Consider the following 21967-nt stretch of genomic DNA (forward strand, 5'->3'; position numbering starts at 1 on the left):
TGGCTGCCTGAAGAAAAGCAGCAGTGGAGTTGATATTCATTGCTCTTGGTTTTCATAAACTGCAGAGAAAAGGAAGTGTGTTTTTATTTCACCTCCTGCCTGTGTTTAGTCATGATTTTGAGAGACAGGGCCTGTGATTACACCTTTAAGCTGCTTTTCAGTTGTACTCTTTCCACTGAATAAGCATGTTCTGTAATTGAATCAGTGGTACTCCTGTTGAACAGTCTTTGCGTATCCTGTGCCTGGCCTCCACAGCAGCCCAAACAAGCGGGGCCCCCCCACCTACAACGAGCACATCTCTAAGCGGCTGGCCTCGGGCCCCGGGGCCCAGGAGGGGGGCCTGCACCGCGAGCCCAGCACCCCGCACCGCTACCGTGAGGGCCGCACCGAGTTCCGGCGGGACAAGTCGCCGGCGCGGCCCCTGGACCGGGAGAAGTCCCCGGGCCGGCTCCTGGACAGCCGCAGGGAGCGCTCGCCCGGCAGGATGTTCGACGAGAGGCCCCGCCTCCACACGGGCTCCGTGCGCACCCCGCTCACGCCCGTCAACAAGGTCACTGCCGCCTCCCACCTGTCCTGTGTTTACCAGCATTAGCCTTGTGTAAGCCTTGTGCAGATTATAATGGCACTTAGATGTAGGTATTGTTGTACTCTGGGTATTCTAGCTGCCAACCGTGGTATGCTAGTTCGTAAGTTGATGTATTCTTCAAGGGTTCAATTTGAATCTGTTTGGTCACGCGAGGACTTAGAACTGTACTTCTCATCACACTTGTCCCTGGTTTCGATTCGCACTTCCATTGTACGTCGCTCTGGATAAGAGCGTCTGCTAAATGCCTGTAATGTAGTGTAATGTAATGTAATGTAATGTAGTGTAGTGTAATGTAATGTATTGTAGTGTAGTGTAATGTAATGTAGTGTAGTGTAGTGTAATGTAGTGTAGTGTAATGTATGTTTCTGTATTTCTGTCACTCTGCAGGTGTGGGACCAGTCGTCCGTCTGAGAGCCTCCGCTCCTCTCCAGGCCGTGTCTGCAGCACAGGGAGACGCAGAGGAAAGGCCCCACTGCAGTCACATCCTGTTTATTACCCACCCACACACCCCACGCAGCTCCTTCCTTCTCTGCCTGTGGCCATTACGGCTCTAACACACACCCCACACATCACACACACCCCACACACCACACACACCCCACACACCACACACACCCCACGCAGCTCCTTCCCTCTCCGTGCGTGGCCATTACACATCCCCACTAATGCTTGTCTTGCCTGCGTTACAATACAATAATCTTTATAGCACTACTTTATCTTCAATATTGTAAATAGGTTTAACTCCAGTTTTTATAGAGTATAAAGGGAATAACAGGCCGGAAAAGCCAAGTCTATTTTTATTAACAGAGTTTCTAATGTGCCGACTGAGCGTTGCAGCATTTCCTATTCAACGCTTACAGGATTACATTTCGACCGTGAGCGCAGCACTTTAGCGAGGGGCAGTTTTTCAGGAAATAGATTATTATTCTTTTTTCTTTTCTTTTTCTCTCTGGCGGAGTCCTGGTCCATTTGACTAATTGACTTCATTTAATAAAAATGACATTTTGCCAGCGAGCGTACAGCTAGCCACTTTTCTGTAAAGCAATATAGAAATCGTATGTTTGCTCCAAGCTTTGTGTTGTGTAAATACTTAGATTTATTTGTGTGAAGGGAGTTTAGAGGTAATTACTAAAGCGTAAGCCTTTGAAACAAGACGGCAGGAATTGAGCTGAAACGTGCGTCCAGCTCACCGTGAAGTCTGTGTACGATACAGAGATCTTCTTCTTTCTACTGTGCGGTGAACGTCTGACAGCCTTCAGGATTTCTTCAGTATTATAGCTTCCTTTTATTGTGAGATTTTAGTGCTGAAGTGCCACAGTTAGAATTTTTATTTTCCCCCCAAAATAATCATAAACTTGTGACCAAAAACACTTGTAAACTCGCACTATGAAGCATGTAATTTCAAACACTACATTTCACACCTTTCATTTCCTACTTTTTGGTGTTTGAACTTTTCTTGTGTGTTCACTTCAATCGTGCTTTAACTATATTGTTAGAAGAACAGCTAACAAGATTACTTGCTTTTGATATTTTTAATGTAAAAGTACATTAAACATGACTGAATAATCCTCATTTGATTCTTTTTTTTGTCCGTTGCCGTTCTACATTAATCTCCTGTTTTTTTCCTGGGAAGGGTTAATGTTAAGGCACGCACCTGCTGAAGGACGTGGTGTGTGGACAGGGTGACAATGGAGCCCCTTCTTGTTAAGGAGTCCACACACTGGCCTGTTGGAATTAAAGCACATTCAATTTCTCTCATTAGCCGAATCTTGCACTGAAGCACAGATCATGACGCTCTGAGTATTGAGAAAGTTGAACGACCAGTTTGGCCTCCACTGTTATCCAGGTTTAAAAAGCATAACTGATATAGGGACAGGCTTTAAATGGGGCCTAGTTCTGATTTCTCTTTGGCTCCCGGGTGTCCCAGAGACCCCAAATTCAGTACAGTAAATGATCAAGGTGCCACAGTTAAGCTCAGCTCTTTTCAGGGTGTTCTCAGCGGCATTTATAAAAATGTGTGCGGTACTTCCATCTTCAATATTGTATAGTTTTGTTCGTTTTTTTAGTATAAAGGGAATAAGCTGGTCAAGCCAAGTCGATTCCATCATCCGCTTCAATTAAATTTTTTGCTTAATTCAGACCGCTAGAAAGTGAGGAGAAGGGTCTTCAGCTCAGAATGTGCCCGCATAGGACACTGGTATATGACCGCCGCATAGAGGAAAAAAAAAAAAAAAAAATTTCATTTTGTTAGCGAGTGCACTGGGTAACACTTGTTTGGGAAATCATGTTTTACTCCCAGCTTGGTCTTGTGTGAATAATTAGATTGATGTGTGTGTGGAGGGAGTGTCGAATTAGCAAAGCAGAAGTGTTTAAGCCCGAACAGCAGTCAGCTGAAACGTGCTTTCAGCTCATCATGAAGTCTGTATGTTACAGATATCTGTGCCCTCAGGGTTTGTATTACACCTTCCTTTTATTGTGAGAGTTGCTGCAGTGCCACAGTTTATTTTGTATTATTTTCTAAAAATAATCATAAACTTGTGACCAAAAACACTTTGCACAATGAAGCATTTCACACACTAAATTTCACATTTCTTTTCCAACTTCATTTTTTGTTTGCCCCTTGTTTTGGGATCACTTTGTGGACTATATTGTAAGAAAAATCTTCCAACAAGATCATTTGGTTTTGATCTTTTTCCAAAATGTGACATTAAACATGAATAATCCTCATTTTTTTTGTCCATTGCTGTTCACTATTGGTCTCCAGTGGTCATTTTGCTGTTCATGACAGTGTGCACGCCATTTTATCCAAGGAAGATACTGCTGTCGTCACATTAATCAACATTTTATTCATTCATTCTGTACATCCCAAATGTTGAGGTGATGACCAAGAGAGCCCATAAACAACTTAATTCAACCAAAACAGAAAACTGAATTCTCCAATCTTCTTTTCCTATTGCTGTGTTCTCTCATCTAATAAAAATAATCGAAATGGTAAGCCTTCAGTCTTACACTGGGAAAACTGGAAATAAATTATCTAGAGGCCTAAACTTTGATCTGGCCCTTTATAATCATAGCATCTCATTTCAAATAGTGTGGTTCTCAGACATCTCAAAGTGGCACAAACACCTCCTTTGGTTAGCAAGTGCAAAGCGCAATTGCCAAACTTTATTTGAACTTTCTTGAAATCTACAATGTAATGCTCTTCAAAGTAAACTCAAAAACAAAATATTCATACTGAGTAAAGGAGCACTTTTTGTGTTACAGAAAACGGGTATGTACAGCTACCTGTAAATACATACGCTCCTCTTCCACAAAGAGGAAGAGCTATGAGAACTCAGAAAGTGCTTTTCAACTAAAAAGGGGGGAGAAACCCAAAAGCACGAGTGATCCCAGTCTGAGAGCCCACTAGGACTGCTTGGCACCTGACACCCACCCCTCCTCTCTCAGACAGACTATAGACCCAGCACCCCTCAACTGCTGACCACTGGCAGGGATCCTCAAAGGAATCTTGTGAACGGCAGTTTTCTAAATCAAGTAAATCAGAGAAATCAGCAGACGGGTAAATATGAACCCAGAAGAGCCAAGCACAGCAGAAGGATTCCTCCAGACTCCATGTACGTACCACACACACCCCACTCCATCCCCCGCTAACAGAACCAAGACCCAGAGTTTCAACTGCCATCGTTATAATACTGCTGCAACACTTGACATGTTGATTTCACTTTAACCATGCGGGTCTTCTGCGGCAGTAAACACAGGTCTCTGGAATCTCACATTTGCGCCAACATCTGGACTATTTTAGTACTCTAATGGATATAGGATTACCAACTCCTGGCTGGTCTGGTGGGGGAAAGCTTGCTCTGACCTCACTAGCAGCAACGCTAACCCACTTCTGCCTTATTAGAAGCCAGGAGCACTCTGGCCTTATGGAACACAAAATGTACTCTACCTACTGGGCCTACCCTGTACCTGGGAATTATATATTCATTCCCCTTTTAAAACATTTGTAAATCACACATCTATGGCTCAGTTGAAATGCACCGTTTCACAGCAGGTGAATGAGTGCTTCCGAGTCCTGGATTGGGGGTACAGAACATGAATCATTGCACTTTCTACATTAGCCCCATGAATGCTACTTGCTGTACAAACCAACATTTATCTGCCTGTTTATAAATTCAGGCCATACCTGGAGCTGCAAAGAACCAGCCCCACCCCACCTCACCCACCCACCCACGCTCACACACCCACGCTCACACACAAACACGCTCTTTGTGGATGGGGGATGGAGTTACACAACTCTGACCACCGCGTCTTTCAGTGCATAGGCTGTTCATGTAAGATACAGGGGCTCCAGCCTTGCTCACATGGACCAACCCACCTCATTTGTGATTATCCTACAGCAATTCAATTGTCACATACGGAGCTACTGCTCCTGAAACAAGATGAGAATTAACAGACCAAAAAAAACGTGGTACTGACAGCATTGACGACGAGGGAAAACACAACAGGCACCCCTGCTCCTCTTAAAAGCTCCGCATCTGCAACTTGGCTGTCAACAAACTGACAACTCAACATCAAAGATTTGACTTGTTGAGGATCTTTTTTTTGTCTTTCCTTTTCTTTCTCTGACTTAGCATTTAAAAAATAAAAAGATCAACACAAAAAAAAAACTTTCTAGTGACCTATTCTGAGCCACTATTCAAAGATATATATTTATTTTAAATATTACATATTTATATGTATATATTTTTTCATTCATTCAATTTCTATTTTAACAACGCACTAGAGTCAATGGCCCCTGCCTGGCCCTTGACCAGGAGAGGGCGTCACTGGAGAGTAAGGTGGGAGGTTCCCCTCGTCATGCAGCTCTAGAGGAGGCAGGTGTGGCTGAGATGTTACAGGACCAATCAGAAAACAGGTGACCTGCAGAGATTGACTGCTCCACACAGACCGCCCAACCCCAGGCCAAGCTTCAGTGGTGGGGTACAGTCTTGCTGGGGAAAATGGATAAAAAGCAAGCCTGGCTTTCATCATCCTATTGCTCGTATAGATCAAACCACCTCCCCTTTCACCTAGTAAATGACTGCAGGAGTTCAACTGCTGTTTTCATTCTCTACGTGATTCACAGCTGCAGCCAAAACATTGACACATTCCTGAAGCCCTGCAGCCCTCCGAGGCCAAGCATACGGCTGTTTTACAATGACGCTAACAATCGCTCTGCCTGTGCCAAGCAAATCAAATCTCATTCATTTATTTCAGCGAAATCAAAAGACATTTGGCAGTGGCGCAGGGAATATTAATGGTTGCCAGGCCGTTGGGTACGCAGAGCAGGGACAGCCAGTGTGCCGGAAGCTTCTCCACCGGGAGGCAGAGCAGCTCCACAGGGGTCTGCCCCGAGGCTTTGGGTTCCAGACCAGAGACGGGAAACCTAACGAGGGGTTTGACGGAGGTTCCCATGAGCAGACCAAATCTCAACTTCTCTCTTCACGTTTTTTAGACACCAAACGGAAACAAAAAAAAAAAAAAGCACCCGAGATCCTTCCTGTGTTTCATCATCCTCTGTTACAGACTCCCCCCCTCCCTCCCTGACAGGCGTTCCCCAGGGGTCAGTCAGAGGAGATGCGTTATCATTACACCCATCACAGTTCCACTCCTGCCCCTCCCGTGTGCCACAATGACATGAAAAACACAAGAAACGACACTGGGAGACGACGCTTTGAAGTTGTCTGGAGATAATGTTAGGAAGAAAGCAATTTGCCGGAGAGAAAAGGAAAAGCGAATGTGAAATGAACGCAGGCCTCAGGCTCCGCCGCATCGCGTCGTCTCCGTGACGACCCGTCACCGTGAATCACTCCGCCGCGGTCTGGGATCAGCCCTGCTGCGTCTAATGCCTTCAGCAGGTCTGTGTGCGAATCCGTCCGCCTGTCCGTCCATCCCACCGCTGTGCGCCGTACAATCCAAAGTGCTGAGCCTCTATCAAAAACATGGCCTTTTTCTCTACAGTCACCTCCATATATACAATGCGCCATTGTATATACACGAGATTTCCATTCACTCGGGGAAAATCCAATATATACACCGCACACAGAATGTACAAAGGAGACTCGTTCCCCCCCGGACTCTTCAGTCCCTCTGCAGCGTGCGTGTCGAGGGGCCGCGGGGCCCTGTGCGTGTCCGGGCCCCGGGGACCCTAGTTGGAGCTGGCGGCGATGGGCTTCTCCAGCTCCAGGTCCCGGGGCACGCTGGCCACTTGCAGGCTGCTGTAGCAGGTCTTGCAGACGCGGGTGGGCTCAAACAGCTGCTGGCTTGGCACAGGGATCTTCTGGTCGCAGCAGCTGGCGCAGAACACGTTCCCGCAGTTCCTGCAGGGGGCGACAGAGAGGGCACGGGGTTTACATGGACTGAGTGCTGGCTCTGAGGCCGGAGAGGGCCTGCTCTTCCTGAAGGGAGGGCCTGTGTAAAGGGAGTTGTACTTCTAAATCCTAAAATATACCAAAAGACCATGTGACCGAATTATTTATTCTGAAAGTTAACACTTTGGTCTCTGTGTTACAAAGGCTGAGAAAATCTTTGGACCACCGTGGCAAAACAAACATTGCAAACCTGCCTAGAGACATTATTAAGGCATTGGATCCAACCAGCTCTTTTCTTGCCCAAGCATTTGCAAGAGAATGAAACAATTTTACAGTGTTTCTTTCCAATGTCAGGACACCAGGGAACAAATTTATTTAGAAGCACATAGAGGCAAGTGCCAATAAAACAGCCACTCTGTAAAGTCTAGTGTACTGTTGTCGCTCCCATTGCAGGTTATGTCTTTTTTTGAGCCTAACAGTTGCAGAAACTGCTAATAAACATTTAAAACAAAAACAAATGACTGTTTGCACTACAGCCAGTCTGTATGAATTGGCCTCTGAAATGCTTACAGAGGGGACTGGGGACAATGCCTTTTAATAGCAGCATTTGACTTTTACAAGCCACTTCCTAAACAGATGCGCATGAAAGTGTGTTCATGTGGGGTTGATTTTCTGTACTGAATGAACACTGTTCAGAGCTATGCATGCACATATTCACAGAGAACCAGGCCCTTTAGCCCATATTGCTGGTAAGCCACCACAACAGTATAGCGTAACATTTTCCCCCACAGAACTAAGCCCTCGCCCTGTTGTAAGTTTTTCCAAGAGGCAACTATATTTGTAGCGTGAGTGAGGGTTGCTTAAGTTTGCCTACCACACACATGAAGGTGCACACACACACAAAGACACACGGATTAGGGCTGTCCTCTCCTAACGCATGCGCACACTCACACTCACACTCACACTCACACTCACACTCACACTCACACTCACACTCACACTCACACTCACACTCTCACTCTCACTCTCACTCTCACTCTCACTCTCACTCTCACTCTCACACTCACACTCACACTCACACTCACACTCACACTCACACACTCACACTCACACTCACACACTCACACTCACACTCACACACACACACGTAAGGGATACCAGTGCGATGCCATGCACATGCATCCCTCTGCCGCACTGACAGCGGTCACCGAGATCAGCGGCTCCGTTCTTCATGGTATGAGGGACGTGACATTGGCTGTAATGCAGCAGCCTGTAGCCTAGTGTCTAAGGTATATGACTGGGACCCGGAAGGTTGGTCGTTGAATCAGTATAGTCACAATAAGATCCACACTGTTGTTGGGCCCTTGAGCAAGGCCCTTAATCCCGGCCCATTGGTCCAGGGAGGGGATTGTCCACTGCTTAGTCTAATAGAATAAAAGCGTCAGCGAAATAATAAATAAATAAATCATATTAATGAATGTATCTTATGACACAGCTGCGCAGCGCGCACCAAAGGCACACGTCCTAACCCTAATCCTGCGGAGTTTCCTGCTGTAGTGACCTTGTTTATAAAGCTGCGGGGGTGACCAGGGCAGCCAATTTAGACAGCCTTTTGTGGGTCAGAGGTGAGTGTGGGGCAATGGCATGTGGTCTGGGAGGGGGGGGGGAGGGGGGCACACACTGCAGCTGTGACACGGTGGGGTACACCCAGGCTGACCTGGGACCAGTTCCCATGCTGTATACATTACATGGCATTCGGCTGACGCTGTCATCCAAAGCGACTTACAGCAGAGCGTTTCTTCAATGTGAAACTCCTGAACACCGCTTCAGTGCAAATGCTTCCTACTGACCCCAGGCTACGCATTCCTCCCTCAGACCAACATAAACAGCAGCAGCAGCGCTGAGGCACCGAGGGGGAAACGGACCCCGTGGGGAAACGGGCTCATGGACACACGTCCGGCTGGAGAGAGAGAGGTTATTTCCACACGCCGGGGGGCAGGGAGGGGTAACGTTAGAAGGGGAGGATGGAGGAGGGCAGTGCAGGCTGGGAAGCGAGTGAGCGGGGCACTGAGAGTGCCGTGGAGCCGTTTCTCACCAGGCGTCTTGGACAGGCTCCCTGCCCCTGTGAAGGAGAGGGGAGACAGTGGAGAGGTGTGGGAGTCAGAGACAGCGGAGCCTGGGGAACGTAGCGCCCCCACCTGGCTGAGAAATGCACCGTCACCTACTGTTCCCCTGTGCTACACACGGACACCTATCCCCACACAGGATAACTCACCATCACCTGTGCTACACACCATCACCTGACCCAACACACTGTGCTACACACCATCGCCTGACCCGACACACTACTACACACCATCGCCTGACCCAACACACTGTGCTACACACCATCGCCTGACCCGACACACTACTACACACCATCGCCTGACCCAACACACTGTGCTACACACCATCACCTGACCCAACACACTGTGCTACACACCATCGCCTGACCCAACACACTGTGCTACACACCATCACCTGACCCAACACACTGTGCTACACACCATCACCTGACCCGACACACTACTACACACCATCGCCTGACCCAACACACTGTGCTACACACCATCGCCTGACCCAACATTCTACACACTACACACCCTGTTTCTTAACCCTACACACTGCATTATACCGTCCCGAATCCCCTCATACCATGTTAAACGCTGCCCCTTCCACATCATGTTACACACCATCTACACATCTCTACAAACTGTCGACATCTCCGAACATTCACATGCTATCCTCACTCATAATGTGCTATAGCCCACCCTAACCCCGACTCACTGTTACTCAACGCCCCTATCCCTTCACATTCCTGGTATTCCCATCCGCCGGATTTGACGCACAAGAGCCAGCAGCCCAGCAGCCAGTGGGGCCCCAGGGCCACAAGGCCACTTCCTTGCTACACACAGGGCCCCCTGCAGGCCTGGGCTCCGGACACGCCCACAGGCCTGAAGCCGGATTCACACTTAGGCGACAAAGTGTCTGCGACGTGTCCCCTGTGGGCGTGTCACTTCACTACCAACACACAGCAAGAACAAGAAATAAACCACCTTCGACTTAAAGGACCGTCAGTCGCACCTTCCAAACAAGCTGTTTATATTATCAGTGCCTGCTTATAAGACCTGCCATTCCATCACAGACAGTTAAGGTTCTGTCTCCACAACAACACTGTTTATCGGCCGTCACAAGCAGGAAGGAACACATACAGTATGAGATACTTTCAATGGTCCTATGATAAGGAGTTATGGATACAGGCTTTAAACAAATTGCTGCAGAAATCAAAACCACAAACACAAACACAGACTGTAGGATACTAGTTACACTGCTCTTCCTGTTAACAGGGAGGGAGTGCTTCTTCAAATCCATCTGGACAAGGTTTAATAATCATAGAGACTCCTTTTGAAAACAGACAATCACACTGGGGGCTCTGGAACATTACCCATGTGAAAAGCGGCCTGCTGGGCCATCCCATTCTACAGCGCATATACTCATCTCACTCCACAATGCCCGGCTTGTAACTCATGTGCTCAAAACCAATGAAAACAAAGCTTTAAAATAATGTACACCACATGTCAAGAGTAGCTTCCAGGCAACACACAGGCTCTGATACAATGGTATACAAGCCCAAACGCAGACTACAGAAAGACACGACTGGAATATGTTCAACAGAGAAGCTGGATGTGGTCCTAAGGGTGCTGTGATGTCATGTCATGTGACAGGAAGCAGGGGTTACCTGCAGTGGTGTTTCCTGGTGGCAAGCCAGAAGCGGCTCTCGCAGCCATAGCACTGAGCCGCCAGGTGGTCCGGGTACCACCGGGTCACCTGCCAACACCAGAACAGCCTTAGCTCTCCAGCATCGCGCCCCACAACCCACACACCACGCCCCCGCACCCACCAGACCCACACCACGCTCCCCACACACCACGCCCCCGCACCCACCAGACCCACACCACGCTCCCCACACACCACGCCCCCCACACACCAAACCCACACCACGCCCCCTCACCCACCAGACCCACACCACACCCCCCACACACCAAACCCACACCACGCTCGCCACACACCGGCCCCCATGCTCACCTCGGTGTCCTGCTTGTCCACCTGCTCCCAGCTGGCCTCAGAGAAGAGCTCCGTGCTGCAGCGCGACAGGCAGTTATGGTCCAGGTTGCACTCCGAGTCCGGGATCGACGTCTGGAAAGAGAAGAGAGCAGACAGAGAGATGATAAAAGTATAGTAAATCACTGATACCAAGTATACTCAAATGCATTTATTGTATCGAATGCATTGTATATAATAAAGGATTGCTAGTATTTGAATTAAAATACGTTGTACGTCTGGATAAGAGCGTCTGGATAAGAGCGTCTGGATAAGAGCGTCTGCTAAATGCCATGTAATGTAATGTAATGTAATGTAACACAAGAACGGCTACACTTAAATGTTTGCAATATGTACCTATTTTATGTCATGCTTTAAAAGCTGCAGATCAGATCACAGTGAGAGACAGAGACAGAATGAGGGACTTAATGATGGAGACTGGGTGAGAGAGAGACAGAGAGAGAGACAGAGGGACTTGATGGAGACTGGGTGAGAGAGAGACAGAGGGACTTAATGATGGAGACTGGGTGAGAGAGAGACAGAGGGACTTAATGATGGAGACTGGGTGAGAGAGACAGAGAGACCCAGCCCGTGCTCCGACAGCCAGCCTCTCTGAGTGCTGTGCGCTCTCACCACTTCGTCCCCGACGTCGCCGTTGATCCGGAGGGATCCGCAGAGCTGCTGGCTCTCCAGGCGGCTCCACAGCTCCTGCACCTGCCTCTTCAGCGTCTCCACCTCCATCTGGTGTCCGGCCTCCATCTGGCGCAGGCGCTGCTGGATGATGTCGTTGTGCAGCGTCAGCCCGTCGTCGTCCAGGTGGCTGCGGGCGGGCTGCTCGGGGCTGGGCGGGGGGCGGCCCAGCAGGGCGTGGAGGCAGCGGTGCTGGAAGACCAGGCCCCCTCCGCACCCCCCGCTCCGCGCGTGCAGCGTCAGGGAGCCGCAGCTGGCCGCCGAAACCTGCCGGCTCAGCGGGGCCCGCTCCCCGTTCACCTGGGGCCCGCCCTCGGGCCCCTCCCCGTTCTGCAGGGGCCCCGGCTCAGCCGGGACGGGCGGCAGGGCGCCGGGGGAAGGGCGCGGCGGGCCTCCGTTTAAAGTCCTCAGGACGCCCTGCTCCTCCGGCCCCTTGCGCAGGTGTCTGGGCTCCGCCGGGGGCCTGGGAGGGGGGCACACGTGCGGCTGTGCCAGGGTGGCCGTCTCCTCGGTCAGCGTCTCTGTGGAGCTCTCCATGAGCGACGCCCGGTCCTCGGGCCTGGGGTCGGGACTCTCGCTGCGGTCCTCCGGAGCCTCCAGCTCATGCACCAGCAGGGGGCCGTGGCCATTGGTCATAGTCCTCATCTCGCCGTGAGGCTGCGGCGGGCTGGGAGCACGGGGCTCTTCGCTGGGCTCCTCTTCCTCACTGGAGGACCCGCTCTCCGGGTTTGGCTCCTCCGGGCTCTGGGCGGGCAGGTCTGTGGGAGGCTCCATGGCTGGAGGTGGAGCAGAGGGTGGAGGTAGGGGCAGGGAGTCATCCTCAGGTTCATCCAGAGAGTCCTGGAGGTGGTGCCCATTGACGCTGGCTTCCTTCTGCACCTCCGCCCCCGCGTCCTCCTTCGATGCCTCCTGAAGGATGTTCTCCATCTGGCCCTCAGCCACGCCCACGGCCACAGAGAGCTCGGCCTCCTCCACGCTCTCCTCCTCTGAGGGCTCCCCCCTCCAGGCGTCGCCGTCTCTCAGCCCCTCCCCCTCCTCCGCAGGCAGGAGGCCGTCGGGCCAGCCTGCCCTGTACCCCACCCCCTGCAGGTTGGCCCGGCCCTCCGGGTCGGGAGGCCCTCCCCCGTCGGGCCCCACAGCCATGTTGAGCTCCAGAGAGCGGCGGTGGTCCTGCCACTTCTCGTTCAGGCTGGGGTCGCTGGAACGGCGGTTTGGGGCGAGGGAGCCCCCCACCTCACACGCCATGGGGAGATTGTCAAAGGACCTCGTCTTCGGAAGCCTTTTGTCATGGAAAAACACAAGAACAAAACGGATGCACAAAAAACTTAATTAAATAATGTCAAAGGACCTTTCACTTCAAAACGCACTCTTACAACACACCAAAATACAGGTTTCATTAAGGCCAGTCTAGTTAATCTGTGCAATCGGAATCGGTTCATACACAAGGGTTAGTCTGCACTCCTAAGAGCGGATCCCTGCCCCATGTTCATGAAGCGCCCTCCAGCTCTTCACACTAAAATGGTCCCCACTTATCTGCTACAGCCCACAGGGGAGGCCAAGGTACGCACGTACTGGACTATGTTCAACAGGCTGACAAAACTTCAGCTGAAAGCAAAGCACTGCAATTAACTTCTTAATTGCATCTGGGAAGTCAGGTTCTCAGCATGCCGTTCTCGTCTCCACGGACCGCTTAGGAAGAAACATAAATTAAAATGCTTTTGTTATGAAATGAAATGAATGATCCTCTTGAGCAAGAAAGCCTAATTGCATATTTTTCCCCAGATTCCTGCATTTCAGGCGTATTTATGCGCTACTTTTTATAGGCTGACAGCACTTTACGAGAAAGGGGACTCTCACCTCAACCGTCACTTGTGTAGCATCCACCCGAGTGATAACTGGCAGCCATTTTGTGCCTGAAGGCATAACAGGGACGCACTTATTAAGCCAAATAAAGTAGGCGAGGATTAGGTGGCCAGATTGAGAGAGCAGGGAGATCCCTTTACTTTTTCTGATCATTGTACAGGATCTTTGATGGCCACAGTAAGTCAGGACCTTGGTTTGACATCTGACATCTCTTAGCAGAGACGGGGCGGGGCCTCACCTGCCCATGGGGCCGTCCTCGGGGCTGGCCCCGGACGCTGGGTACGGGGCGCACGAGTCATCGGAGGGCGTGGTGGGCGAGGAGCTGGGCAGGTAGACCGCCGTCCACAGCATCAGGTTCCGAACGTGACACACCGGGTGCAGCACCTGGGGGGCAAACCACACCTTACTGCCCATGCCCACTTGTGTTTTACACCAAACACTGCACAGAAACGCCTGTGATTCATACCAAACACTGCACAGAAACGCCTGTGTTTCATACCAAACACTGCACAGAAACGCCTGTGTTTCATACCAAACACTGCACAGAAACGCCTGTGTTTCATACCAAACACTGCACAGAAACGCCTGTGTTTCATACCAAACACTGCACAGAAACGCCTGCGTTTCATACCAAACACTGAACAGAAACGCCTGTGTTTCATACCAAACCCTGCACAGAAACGCCTGCGTTTCATACCAAACACTGCACAGAAAAACTTGTGCTTCATACAAAACACTGCACAGATGTAGTGAAATGTATACGTGCTTTTCAAATGCAACTTGCATTGAAAAGCTGCATTTGAAGCTTTTACTGTCGGTCAGTTCGACATATTTGAGAGTCGCAAGTCTCCACCGGATAATCAAAACAAAGAAAACATTCCTGCGTTCAGAAGTAAGAGTTATTTGACAGAGATGAAAGGGAGTGCTTTATGACCCCAGATGATGCCAGGAAGTTAATGTCGTGTCCGTATGTTGTGTGGAAACGAGCGATGTAAACAGCGCAGTGAGCTACGGCTCCCCGGAGCAGCCACCACACACTGGGGCTCCAGAGCAGGATCCGGTTTCCTCTTCCTTTTCATGCACATACCAAACCAGTGATGAAGATGAACAGAAACAGAGTCAGGAGAGAGGGGGAGAGTGAGAGCAGGAATACGTATATACAGAGTGAGATAGAGTGTGTGAGGGAGTGCTGGAGAGAAAGCGTCAGCGTAAGAGAGAGAGACGGAGACTGTGAGAGTGAGAGAGTAAGAAAGTGATAAAGTGAGATAGTGTGTATGCAAGAGAGCGTTTGAGAGGGACACAACCTGGGAGAGGGAGAGTTAGAGAGAAGGAGAGAGCATGTGGGACAGACTGAGAGAGAGTGAGAGAGGGAGAGAGAGAGAGAACATGTGAGGGAGAGAGCGTGTGAGAGGGAGAGAGCGTGTGAGAGGGAGAGTGTGAGGGTGAGTGAGAGAGAGAAGGAGAGAGAACATGTGAGAGGGAGAGAGAGAGAGAGTGAGAGTGAGAGTGAGAGTGAGAGTGAGAGTGAGAGTGAGAGAGAGAGAGAGAGAGAGAGAGAGTGTGAGAGGGTTCAGCATACCGTCTCAGAGTGGGAGGAGTAGAGCATGTTGCGCAGCGCACGATTGGCCGGCCGCAGCAGTGACCACACAGAGCAGGTCCTCTCCTGGATGTGATGGTCCTCTCTCTCCTTCCCACTGTTGCACAGGAACGTCCCAAACAGGCAGGAGTAGGAGTGCTGGACCAGCTTTACCTGCACGCGCACACGCACACGCACACACACAGACACGCAAGATACACCCTTTAATTTTCTCTGTATGAATAGTTCCAGAAACCTCACCACCAACAAAACGGAAGAGAAACAGTGTGGTGCAACAACGTTCACACCGCAGCTCAGCGCAATGCAACGGCCACCCTTCGTGTTCAAACTCAAAGCCCTCATTAGAACGCACTTCCTCTATCGGCTGCAGTGACTGTGACTCGCGCTCTGATTGGTGCTCACCAGGAAGGCCTCGTTGAACTCGAAGGAGCAGGGGAACTGCCTCTGCAGCTGGTGCACGCAGTCCAGCCACTGCAGGAAGACGGGGCAGCGCTCGTTCAGGTCCTCCGAGTTCTCCCCGTGACCGCAGCGGTCCGCAAACTTGTGACCGAAGTCCAGCCACTCCGTCTCCACCAAGACCTGGAAACCCTGCGGGAGGAACGGAAACCTTCCGGTCAGACACGGGACATGACCCGGGCAACAGTGCAGGTTTAATACGCTCTCCTGCCTGCCACTCTGGGCCAGTGGGCCTTACAGTTGATTAGACTAAGCAGGGGACAGGGCCTTGCTCAAGGGCCCAACAGAGTGGAACACCGGGGATGAAACCTTGCCAGGTAGACTTGAAAAGATGCTTTCACCTGGGTACGCATTAAACACCCTCCCCCGCCCGGTCCACCATCCCCCCCGCCCCTGCCCCACACCCACCTCCACGGTGCGGTAGTAGGGGTCCAGCAGCAGCTTGGACAGAGCCACGATCTGCGGGGTGCGGTCCCAGCCGTCGGAGCAGTGCACCAGGACGGGCCGCTGGTCCCGGTCCACAGCGTTCACCACCAGCAGGGAGGCTTTGAGCAGGAGGGACAGGTGCTGCAGCCACCGGGTGCCCTCCAGGGCCGACAGCCAGCTGGAGGAGGGGGAGGAAACATTTCAGTCCAACTGAGACCCTAAAACCACACACACACAACCACACACTAACCTTACAGAGACTACACTAACCACAACCACACACTAACCTTACAGAGACTACGCTAACCACAACCACACACTGACCTTACAGAGACTACACTAACCACAACCACACACTAACCCTGCAGAGACTACACACTAACCACAACCACACACTAACCTTACAGAGACTACTCACTAACCATGTACATACCACATACAACCACACACTAACCTTAGAGACTACACACTAACCACATACATACTGCACACAACCACACACTAACCTTACAGAGACTACACTAACCACAACCACACACTAACCTTACAGAGACTACTCACTAACCATGTACATACCACATACAACCACACACTAACCTTAGAGACTACACACTAACCACATACATACTGCACACAACCACACACTAACCTTACAGAAACTACACACAACCACATGCGAACCACATAGATACCACAAACAGCAACACACCAACCTTACAGAAACTACACACAACCACACGCTAACCACATAGATACCACAAACAGCAACACACTAACCTTACAGAAACTATACACAACTGCACACTAATCTCACAGTAACTACACACACTAACCTGGCAGGAAATGCATACAACCACACACTAACCAGACACCACACACAACCACACTTTACTCCAATGAGTTTTTAAATGTAAGTATTTCTTTGCTGAATAAAAGAGGGAAGTTCCCAAGTGAAACAGAAGATTGCCTATTTTGGTTTAAGAACACCACCCACACCCCCTACAAACCACAGTCTCAACAGCCAATGTTAAGCAATGTTAAGCAATGTTAAGCAATGTTAAGCAATGTTAGCTTTTAGGAGCTAATAAATGATACACGTGTGTACAGGGTTTACATGCTTTTTGGGGCGGGAGCAATCAAAAGCTCAGAAAATTTAATTAAGTAGCACAATGATAATGTGAGCAAAACACAGGCGCAGCTGTAAACCTTTGTAATCATTGAGAATGCATTATTACTATAAATTTGGGAAAAACAACACAGTAGAAAATACATGCAGAACCACTTTGCTGTCTTTTGAATTGGAAAGCTCAACAGTGTTCTTTTTATGGAGCAATACCCAAGAGAACAATTCTTCTACTCCTGTACAGTAGGCGATATGAATTTTAATATCACCTACTGTACTGTATTTTTTATATTAAGAAATGAATCAGACCCTCATTCAATAGAAAAACCGAGTCTAGGGGTGTCCATTGTTCATCCCTATATAATGAATCAAAAAGAACAAGCTCACTTTAACTTCGTGCACCAAAGATTATTTAAAGAGTACGAGTTAAAAATAATGGAATATGACAAGATTCCAACCTGGCCATTTACTTTCGGTGGGGGCGAGAATGTGAAGTGTATTTTTGTTCCATTAAAAGCATGCTGGCCTTAATAACGCTAAACAGCCCTGCGCCCTCCATACCTGTTCTTGCCATCTACTGAAATCAAATCTATAGAGACAAGTTGCAACTGGAGAACACGCAAGTTAAAGAATACTGTGACTTTATTAACAGCATTAACAGAAAGGTGGGTGCACAATATAAAATAAGCAGCAGTGAACACTGAAGTGGACAGCCCTAATATACGCACGTGTTCTCGGTTAAAGAGATGATTTAAAATCGTACTGTGGAATCTCTGAGTAAATATATTAACTCGCACATATGGAGATCCTCGGGCCCATGCTGTACCAGGGCGGAGGATCAAAAGCAGATGTTCCCTCAGACAGTAACGCAGGGGGCACGTGAGGACAGGGCTGCCTGGCACAGAACCAGGGGACACGTGGGGTGACTGTCGGGCTGAGAGCGGGGATCAGGGCTGGTGTTACAGAGGGCTGGTGTTACAGAGGGGCTGGGTTACAGAGGGGCTGGGTTACAGAGGGGCTGGGTTACAGAGGGGCTTGGGTACAGAGGGCTGGTGTTACAGAGGGCTGGTGTTACAGAGGGCTGGTGTTACAGAGGGCTGGTGTTACAGAGGGCTGGTGTTACAGAGGGGCTGGTGTTACAGAGGGGCTGGGTTACAGAGGGGCTGGGTTACAGAGGGGCTGGGTTACAGAGGGGCTGGGTTACAGAGGGGCTGGGTTACAGAGGGCTGGGTTACAGAGGGGCTTGGGTACAGAGGGCTGGTGTTACAGATGGCTGGTGTTACAGAGGGCTGGTGTTACAGAGGGCTGGTGTTACAGAGGGCTGGTGTTACAGAGGGCTGGTGTTACAGAGGGCTGGTGTTACAGATGGCAGGCAGAATTTGGGGGGGGTGCAGACTCACTTGGCTGGATCGGGCATCTGTGTGCAGAGAAAACGCAGAGACTGGAAACTCTTGCGGATGGAGTGGATGTTGGCCATGCCCATAAACACCACCTCACAGTTCGGGTAGTACTCTGAAACACAGAAAGACTATTATGGAGCAGCTGCTGGAGAAGAGCCAACCGTCGGCCATTTTGGCTCCAGAGAAGAAAGCACGGCCCCATATTGGCACAGCCCGGGTGCGGTCTCTTACCTGGACACTCGCAGCCCCCTCCCTTGGCCCTGTTGGCCACGGCGGCCGCGTACGACCGGGCGTCCAAAATCAGCAGCTTCTGCGACTGGATGGCCAGCGTCTCCACCTCCGAGCTGTTGGTCATGGAGGAGTCTGAAACAGCCAAAAGCAGCCAGAACATCACATCATTAATAGAGCACCTTCTGACGCAGAGGAATCCCAACTCTTCAAAATGCATCGCTGAGCCACCAACTGAGGCTGCTCTTTCTACAGGCATTTCCTTACCAATGACACGTAGTGATATTCCGCCTTGAGTATACCACTTTTGTATGACACCAAAGAGTTTTGTTCATTTCTTGTACCGATGCCGGTGTTTCACTAAACCCTATTGTATTTGTTATGTAAACTGATCTGGAAGAGTAAATAGAAACACGTAATGTACGTTTAGCAAAGGCCTGCCTTGGCACGCCTGCTGCCTGTAATTGCTGCCTTCACACACAACACTGTCACACAGAAGTGCAGAAGACCCAGTCAGCATATTTCAGCGTGTCTGGCCCGTAATGCCATTTTCAGGCTATACCTGACAACGGTATATATTCTGATGATACGTACAACAGAACTGCACAGTCATTGGCATTCAGAACTAGTTCCATGGTAATGATTTTGACAGAAATCCTTTTAAATCCGCCCATTTGAGACGGTGTAGGTTAATGTTGTACTTCATCTCCCTAATTACAGCATTAACCTGCACCTTCTGTGCTGAGCTCAGTTCTCTCAGTGTATTCTCCAAACGCTCCCCGCATCCACAAAATAAACAACTGCCACCTCCACTGAAGAGTGCTAGTTAAGACACCCAGTGCATTTTCACACTCTAACCGGAATATGGAAAAACAGCCGTCACCGAAGTGGCATTTTCTGCACCTCAACCATGTTTTACAAGATTTTGCAAAGTGGGAAAAAAGGCGAAGGCTTCTGTAAATGCATGCACTGAGGCGCAGAAACCAAAAGCACAAGCCGTCACTCCACCCTCGGGTCGAGGCAGGTACAGGGCGAGATAAAGCCCAGCTGGAGATCGTCCAGGAGAGGCTGAAAAAATGCGGGCCAGTGTAAACACGCCGCAACATTCCTCCGGGCGACGAACATCTCCGCAAAACAAGCGGCGAGACGCAACCTTTGCTCCGCACAGGCGCGGCGGGGCGGGCGCGGCGGGGGGGGAAAGGGCTTATCAGCGCTTTCCCCGCCGTGTTGTGTCTGGCGGGGCGACTGACCGAAGTCCGCGTCGGAGAGCACTTCGCTGCTGGCGCACTCGCGGGAGCAGGACCCGTTGGCCAGGTGTTTGCGGGAGCTGCAGTCCACGGCGCAGGCCTTGGCGATGGACTGCACCAGGTGTTCGTCGTCGGCGTTGCGCCACCCCCACCAGCTGACCTCGGGCTGGCCGCAGCGGGCGATGACCGCGCCCGTGCTCTGGTGCCTGGAGAGAGGGACGCAGAGACGCAGGGGGGGAGCGTGAGCTGCTGAACTGCAGCTGGGCCATCGGCTCGGATTTAAGTCCTGAAGTGGTTGTAAAGCAGCCGTGAAAATTATTTTCAGAAAAACACTTTTGCTGCTCTGGCAAATGTGCTAAGGTCTATAAATGTATGTATTTTGAACGTGATCAATATTGAACTGTTTTCTGAATAATGCTGGACTGGGACATAGAGATGTTGATTTTTTTGTTTCTAAATCTTTGTAACCCTGCCAAGCTGAATTGGGTAATATTCCGGTTAGAAAACACCACTGTGTCCCGGTGTCTCTCCACCACACACACACACCACACACACCACACACACCACACACACCACACACACCACACACACCACACACACCACACACACCACACACACCACACACACCTGTACACCACAGCCGGAAACCTCTTCCAGGAGCGGAAGGCAGCCACATTCTCCAGCTCTTTGTCGGTAATCCAGGCTGGCACCAGCAGCATCTGTGGGTAGCTAGCACAGAGCCTGGCAGTGCCAGGACACAATGGGGCAGGCGGTTAGGAAACGGGCAAAGGGCAGACGCCTGAACAGGGTTAACCGACAGCCTGAACAGAGCCTCTGTGCTCAGACACCCAATCTCATCCTTATCACCTATCTGGGCTCACTGACAGTGAAAGGGACTCACAGAATAAGCCCCACACAGCCGCTCCCTGTATTAAACACACAAAGGAAGCGCAGAGGACAGCCGTCTGTAAAGGGAGCCGCGGTTATCTTTTGAAGAGCTCCGCCCGGCATTAGTTACCTGTGCTTGATGTTGATTTCGGATATCCTCCAGGCGTTTTGAGTGTCGAAGCCCATCCGCTCCACTTCGTTCTTGAATCGCGAGGTCACGTGGTCTCCTGGAGGCGAGACGGAGAGCGGGAGGAGGCGTTTAAAAAGGAACGGGAGAGTGAGAAAAACAAAGAGAGAGGAACCTGGTTCCCCGCCTGGGGAAAATGGCGCAGGTAAAGGAGAAGCCTCAGAAGCGGAGGCGCTGTGTCGGCACGGCGCGGGAGAGAGGGGACGCTACCTGGCCTGCACAGCTCCCCGTGCTGCTCCTTCTCCCCCGCGTACACGTCCACACACCAGGCGTGGAAGGCGAAGGAGAAGAGCTCCTCCAGACGGGACGGGGGCCGGATCACGCCCGCCAGCCTCTTCAGCCACTCCTGACACTGCTCAAACGTGCTGAACTGGCACCTGACAACACAAACACGCCACAGAACCAGTGGGTCCCAGCGGGCATGCAATCAATGTGACACACACATATCATGTAGGAGTGGCTTGAATTGAAGCACAGGGGAATTGATGCTCAGTTAACATCTGTGTGCAAAAGGTGCATATCTGTCATTTTAGAATTATGAGCTAAGGCTAATGAGAAATGAATGACAGTTGGACATCAGTGCTCAAAAAGTGGACATACATTACATTACATTAATGGCATTTGGCAGACGCTCTTATCCAGTTGATTAAACCAAGCAGGAGACAATCCTCCCCTAGAGCAACGCAGGGTTAAGGGCCTTGCTCAAGGGCCCAACGGCTGTGCGGATCTTATTGTGGCTACACCGGGGATGCAACCCCGACCTCGCAGTGGACATACTGTACG

The 21967-nt window shown here is 50.4% G+C and overlaps 2 protein-coding genes across 12 annotated transcripts in view; one reads left to right on the forward strand and one right to left on the reverse strand.

Moving 5' to 3' along the window:
- Window positions 1-2158, forward strand: part of LOC133140625 (citron rho-interacting kinase) — a 74133-nt gene extending 71975 nt beyond the window's left edge. For 3 of the 5 annotated variants that reach the window (XM_061260686.1, XM_061260688.1, XM_061260689.1), the window contains exons 47-48: window positions 256-550; window positions 974-2158. In XM_061260686.1, the coding sequence (XP_061116670.1) occupies window positions 256-550; window positions 974-997 (319 nt within the window). In that variant the 3' untranslated portion in view covers window positions 998-2158. The remainder of the gene's footprint in view (window positions 1-255; window positions 551-973) is intronic. The other 2 variants (XM_061260687.1, XM_061260691.1) reach the window with 1 other exon arrangement.
- Window positions 2159-3412: 1254 nt separating this feature from the next.
- mtmr3 (myotubularin related protein 3) overlaps window positions 3413-21967 on the reverse strand; it is a 28806-nt gene continuing 10251 nt past the window's right edge. For 4 of the 7 annotated variants that reach the window (XM_061259558.1, XM_061259559.1, XM_061259557.1 and 1 more), the window contains 15 exons: window positions 21395-21561; window positions 21128-21224; window positions 20737-20850; window positions 20113-20315; window positions 18866-18997; window positions 18635-18746; window positions 16094-16289; window positions 15632-15817; window positions 15212-15382; window positions 13871-14016; window positions 11713-13048; window positions 11065-11175; window positions 10718-10806; window positions 9035-9061; window positions 3413-6948 (listed from right to left, as the gene is read on the reverse strand). In XM_061259558.1, coding sequence (XP_061115542.1) covers window positions 6777-6948; window positions 9035-9061; window positions 10718-10806; window positions 11065-11175; window positions 11713-13048; window positions 13871-14016; window positions 15212-15382; window positions 15632-15817; window positions 16094-16289; window positions 18635-18746; window positions 18866-18997; window positions 20113-20315; window positions 20737-20850; window positions 21128-21224; window positions 21395-21561 — 3259 coding nt within the window. In that variant the 3' untranslated portion in view covers window positions 3413-6776. The remainder of the gene's footprint in view (window positions 6949-9034; window positions 9062-10717; window positions 10807-11064; window positions 11176-11712; window positions 13049-13870; window positions 14017-15211; window positions 15383-15631; window positions 15818-16093; window positions 16290-18634; window positions 18747-18865; window positions 18998-20112; window positions 20316-20736; window positions 20851-21127; window positions 21225-21394; window positions 21562-21967) is intronic. The other 3 variants (XM_061259561.1, XM_061259560.1, XM_061259562.1) reach the window with 2 other exon arrangements.

The sequence above is a fragment of the Conger conger genome, chromosome 11 (assembly GCF_963514075.1).
Source record: "Conger conger chromosome 11, fConCon1.1, whole genome shotgun sequence".
Classification (NCBI taxonomy): Eukaryota; Metazoa; Chordata; class Actinopteri; order Anguilliformes; family Congridae; genus Conger; species Conger conger.